General features: G+C 44.5%; 1 protein-coding gene across 1 annotated transcript; it reads right to left on the bottom strand.

The window, feature by feature from the left end:
* Positions 1-3,957: 3,957 nt before the first annotated feature.
* Positions 3,958-5,981, bottom strand: LOC120236176 (DDB1- and CUL4-associated factor 12-like protein 2). The gene is given in 1 exon segment (XM_039238816.1): positions 3,958-5,981. A coding segment is annotated over 1 exon segment (1,392 nt). The 3' UTR covers positions 3,958-4,589.
* Positions 5,982-6,255: the final 274 nt, after the last annotated feature.

Genomic DNA, 6,255 nt, shown 5'->3' with positions numbered 1-6,255 from the left:
GAGTAAACTTTACTCTATGCTCTGAATTGGCTCAAAATGACGTATTCCCTGACAATGTGAAGTAATTTATTTATGATACCATCAAGCCTAGCATGTCTGTTATATGCTCATAATTATATGTTTAGTGTGATTTTCCTAGAGGAAATGGCAGATTTAAAAAAGATAACCTTCACAATTTTTTAAGGTTAATGGTTTTTTCTGGTTTCTTATTTCTTCTTGGAAAAAGTTGTTATTTTTGTCTTCTGATAATTTTCACTCAGATCTCACATTTACCTGCCTAACAAATAAATCTGTGCCTGTGATTATTTCTTCTTTCTCTCTTCTAATTCTTTGTATTTGTGTTCTTGTGATTGTGATGCTGAGGAAAGAAGCATCCTCCATTGGACACTTCCTTTGTCCTTTGGCAGCCCAAGAAAACTGGCAGGAACCTGCACGTGTGGCACTGAGGCAGGAACTCACACACAAGCTACTAGCAGCTGGTGATGAGGTGATACTTCACCTCTGTGAGGCTGCCAGGGCTTAAGAATGGTTGTCAGAGATGCCTGTGCCAGGAAGCTGTTGGGAATGCTGGAAATATCTCAGACCAATAAGCTAACTGGTCCAGAAATCACTGTTAAGTCCTGCTTTATAAATAAGGTCTGACTTCTCATTCTCCAAGAAGATACCAGCAGTTGACCAATGAAATAGCTTAATTAGTGGACCAATGAGAAGTCCTAGGTAAGTATTTAGGGAGAATATCTGGGAGAAAAACTGCCCTTTGTTACTGGGGTTAAGACTCAAAAATTATTATAATTTTAGTATTAAAGAAATATTTGGCTGTCTCAGGCTGATGAGGTGATGGCATTTGAGTAAAATAACCCTCTTCTGTTTTATATTCCCCCACCTCTATTTTTTTTCTCCATTGCTTTTTAGGATCCTTGATAGGTTTTTCTATTCTACTTGCTTCCTAAAGGGAAAATTTCCCAACATTTCCTACCACTCACCTTCCAGCAGTGAGAAATCTCATTCTGGGATATATAGCCAGTTCTTTACTGGGTATGTTCTTCTGATGTCAGATAAGCACCTCAAATTCAACATGTCCCCAACTGAGTTGATCACCCTCCACATATATCCTCTGAGCCTATATTCCCTATATTTGTTTGTTGTCCCTATTCATTCACATTCAAGCCAGAGCCTTAAAGTCCACCTAAATTCTTTGGATTTCTTCACTCTCCACGTGAAATACAAAATACTTTTCATTTTATTTTTCCCTCACTTTTTAAATAACTTCCTCCCTCTCTGCACTTACCTCAAATATTCTAGCTCAGGTTCTCATCATCTCTTTCTTGGATTTTCTTTAGTGACATGTGATGCATTGAATACAAGTGAAACAAGGGTGCAATAAACCAAAGAACCCTACTACGTCCAGCTAAAAATCTAAGGAAGACAGATCTTTATAATCCATCTCCAGATATGTGAGCCTGAACTGTAGGTATTCTTGGTCTTTGGTTTGACACTATTTTTATTGTTTGCCCTCACTTCCCCATTTTCTTTTTTTTAATGTTTTTACTTAAATGATTTTTTAATGTTTTACTTTTTACTCTCTCAGAAGAGAGAGAGAGAAAGAGAGAGAGAGAGACAGCGTGAGCAGGGGAGGGTCAGATAGAGAAGGAGATACAGAATCGGAAGCAGGCTCCAGACTCTGAGCTAGCCGTCAGCACAGAGCCCGACGAGGGGCTTGAACCCACGAGCTGTGTGATCATGTCCTGAGCCAAAGTCGGACACTTAACTTACTGAGTCACCCAGGCGTCCCTCCATATCCTGATCTCTGTTTCAGAACGTACTTAGTACTCTGATTGTCAAAGAGCAAAGAGTTTGATGAACCATAGTTGGCAAGGGTATGGTGAAGTAGGCATGCACACATTATTTATAGGAGGTTAAGTTGATAGGACCTCTTTGGACGGTAACTTGGTAATGGCTATTAAATATAAAATTGATCCAGCAATTCCATTTCTAGGAATTTATCCTGCAGATATACTTACACATGTGCACAAAAATGTATGCACCTAAGTAATCACTGCAGAATAGTTTATAGTTACAGAAAATAAGAACCAATAGACATGCTCATTAAAGGTATAATCAATAAAGTATGTGCCAATCATACAAGGGATCACTATATAATTAAAATTAATTAGGTAGATATGTATAAGAAACAATCTCTAAGATTTTGTGATAAAACGGCACATTTATATAAAAATTGCATACACACACATATATGTTTATATATGTATCGACTGTGTCTAAATGGATAGAAACACAAAACGTTCTGCTTGTGATCTATGGGCAGGAGATCAGGGATCCTAGGGTATGAGACTTACTTTTCACCTTACACTTTTTATACAGTTTGACTTGTTTTGTCATGTGCATGGTTACTTAATTTAAATAAAACAAAACTAAATACCAAGTCTTGATGGATATAGTTGAAAATACTGGGAATATGTGCATATGTAAAATGGTATACACATGTGCCTTTTTTTCACATGGGAAGTAACACAAAGACATACACAAATACACAGTATATGTGAGTAGACAGCTGTGAACACAACATGTACTTTTTTGGGAAATAAAGTTTGTTAAATCATCTTAAAAACATGAGATAGTCTCTTTTGCCCTGCTGGTGGGAATACAAACTGGTGTAGCCACTCTGGAAAACAGAATGGAGGTTCCTCAAAAAATTAAAAGTAGAGCTACCCTACATCCGAGCAATTGCACTACTAGGTATTTATCCAAGGGATACAGGTATGCTGTTTCGAAGGGACACATGCTCTCCAATGTTTATAGCAGCACTACCAACAATAGCCAAAGTATGGAAAGAGACCAAAGGTACATTGATGGATGAATGGATAAAGAAGATGTGGTATATATATACAATGGAGTATCACTCACTCAGCAATCAAAAAGAATGAAATCTTGCTATTTGCAACTACGTGGATGGAAGTAGAAGATATTATGCTAAGAGAAGTCAGTCAGAGAAAGACAAATATCGTATGACTTGACTCATATGAGGACTTTAAGATACAAAACAGATGAACATAAGGGAAGGGAAGCAAAAATAATATAAAAACAGGGAGGGGGACAAAAACATAAGAGATTCTTAAATATGGAGAACAAACAGAGGGTTACTGGAGGGGGTGTGGGAGGAGGGATAGGTAAGGGGCATTATGGAATCTACTCTTGAAATCATTGTTACACTATATGCTAACTAACTTGGAGGTAAATTTAAAACAATTAATTAAATAAAAATAAAAATTAAAAAATCCAAACACACACACACACGCACAAATAAGATACCTAACTGTCTCAACCGATAGCGACTATATTGTGATAAGGTATTCAAGATGTTATTTCATCTTTTAACTCATGTTAGTAGCATAAGTTTGCTTTTCAAAAACAAATATACAGAGTATTGTGTGCACAGCTGATGTTTCAGCTTCAGTTGGTCTCTTGGAAGATTTTGACTTGATAAATATATTCCTAGAAGACAATTAAGAAAAAATAGCGTAGATATGTAAGCATTTAAAAAACTTAGCCTAGCACTAAATTGCTAAAATGCTAAACAAGTTTTATTTTTTTCTGCAATCCGTGACATATGTAATCCCGATTAAAAAATTATCCATGTATACAATAAAAAATTGTCAACATCTACATTGAGCACAACAGCTGGCCTTTCTCTGTGAATGGCTGCCTGTATAGTGTTACCGAAACTTTAAAGAAATTTTTACCCCAAAAAGTACTTCCCTGATTGTCCAGCCATGTATAGGCCAGTTCTGATTAGCTATAGAAATCTGTAGCATAAATGCTATCCAGGAAAGCAAGCTGTAATATAGCAGCTTTAAACAAGAAGGCTGAGGGCCTGGTATAATAATAATCAAATAATCAATGAATAATCAAAATTGTGGTTAATAGGATGAACACCACTGTAGGATTTCTTGACTAAGAAAACATATTTTTAAATATTTTATGTACCAAAAATTTACAAACAAACAACCGGGTTTCAAAATCCAAATGAAATGGGCCCCAAATCGCAGCAATCCAGATCTTAAAATGTATTTTCTAGAGCACGGCTATATACCTGCTGTGTTATATATACGATGGGTAGTTCCTCCAACCAGCCCCAAAGATAGTTTTTAGCATACATTTCCCCAAAATACCATATATCTGAAATGTGTAGAAGACCTGAACATACTGTTGGAATTTTGGTTAAAAAAGTACCAAACTGTAGTGGGAACCACCTCTAGAACAGCCTAAAGAAAGAGCATATCACTCAGAGAACACAATTAAAGATCAGACAAAATTCTTTGTAAGAGAAAGCAAAAAACATGGTGGTGTTTGGAGAGGTACAGAAAAATCTTAAAGCCAACTTTTGATTGCCCAAAGATCAGTTTTGTTTTCTCTCTCTCTCTTTGCCAGGTAAGCACAGGTTAGTTGGGCACTTTCAATCTGGAAGACAAATGCCACACTTAAGTAAAAAGCACAAAACACAGCGTGAAGAAGAGAGTGAGAGGGGACTGGAAGGTAACCTGGGCACTTTGAGAACACATAGGCCATCCTTAGCTCCAGAGGCCTGCGTAGTTCCCGTGGAGGCCTGAAGGGAGAGGCCCTCCAGCCACGAAGAGTTTCATCTCAGGCCAGTTGTAGCAGTGAGTGTAGAGCGCGTTGGGGAAATCGTCGATATGATCGAAGTAGTTCACCCACAAGTCATTGTGATTGAGCCAGCCTCTGCCACAGGTGAGCTTGAGCTTTCTTCCTGAGGGCCCAGGACAGGAGTCCGGGCTGGCTGAGGCCCTCTCCTCCAGGAACTTCTGGGCACGGATGTCATAGAAGAGCAGGGAGCCATGGCCCGTGCCCACGGTGATGATGTACTGGTAGAAACTCAGCGAGCGCACGCCTTTGCCGCCCTCTCTGGAGCACAGTGGCCGGATTTTTTGTTGGCTTTGTCGTGGATCTAGGAAGGAGACATGGGACTGGGAGCCCACCGCGTACAGGGAGAACTCTTCGCAGTAGGTCAGGCACACATTCTCTCGGCATTAGGGCAGCCTGATGGACAGCAGCCTGGACAGAGTGCTCCGGGCTTTCCACAGGTGGAAGTAGCCGTCCAGTGACACAGCTCCGAGCTCCTGGTTCTTGCCGCTGAAGGCCAAGGCCCGCACCTTGCGGTTACTGGGGCTGGTGCTGGACCTGGGGATGGTCTCCATGTCCCTGGGACGGATGTGGGTGTACATAGGAAGCCCCGCATCATTGTGCCAGGCCATGCTGCCACTGAACATGTCGGGGTCCATTCGCCACAGAGCCACAGTGCCATCGCGGGAGCCGCTCACAACCACTGTATCGCTCATCCAGGCGATGGTAAAGATCCAGTCCTTATGGCCGTGGCGGTCGCCCAGGCACACGGGGTCTAGGGTGGGCAGCTGGTAGACGGCCAGGCTGTTGGGGTTCTCTCCTCCGGTGGCCAGTAGCGTCTTGGAGGGATTCAGCTCGATGGCGTGGATGCCGCAGCTTGGCTGGGCCCGGCCCAACCAGGACCCGCGGTCCCGCATCAGAGGGATGCGCGTGATCTGCCCCGAGTGCACGTCCACCACGAAGAGGGTGTTACACTTGGTGCCGCACACTACCTGCCTGGCATTCAGCCACTGCGACGCGAACACCTTGTTGAGGGTGCCCAGGGCCAGCTCGCGCTCCCGCAACAGTTCGGGCAGCTTCTGCACCGCGTAGCCCCGCAGTTCGCCCTTGGAGCCAGACAGCCAGGTGCCGCCCCGCGCGCCCACCTCGCGGTCCTTCAGGTAGTGTACCAGCGAGCGCCGCGTCGCCGGCCGCTTCTGCTTCTTGGGCGGCAGCGGCCCGTCTACGTCTGCCGCCACAGAGCCCTGAGACGACGAGCTCGCGGCTCCCGCCTCGATCGCGGGCGCTTTCCGCTTCCTGCTACCTGTTTGCTGCGGGGCCATGGTGGGCGGCGGGCGAGTGGCCGCGGCGGCGGCAGCACGGCGGCGGCGGCGGCGCGTGGCACCCGTGTTGGCCGTGGCGGCGGCGGGGACCGCGGCGCCTCCGCGTCAGCGGGGAGCGCGGGCTCTCAGGGGCCAGGAGGCGGGCGCGACCGCAGAGCACGGAGCCTACCGTGTCCGGGACGCGTCCGGGACGCGGCAGCGGCGAGGAAGGCGAGAGCGGCGAGGCCGGCCGAAGAACGCGGGCCGGAGGGAGCGGGGCGCGGGCAGAGCGCGA

Source organism: Hyaena hyaena, unplaced genomic scaffold, assembly GCF_003009895.1.
Source record: "Hyaena hyaena isolate Hyena2069 unplaced genomic scaffold, ASM300989v1 scaffold_147, whole genome shotgun sequence".
NCBI classification, from domain to species: Eukaryota; Metazoa; Chordata; class Mammalia; order Carnivora; family Hyaenidae; genus Hyaena; species Hyaena hyaena.
The sequence above is the reverse complement of the archived record's forward strand: the minus strand, read 5'-3'. Positions and strand labels throughout refer to the sequence as shown.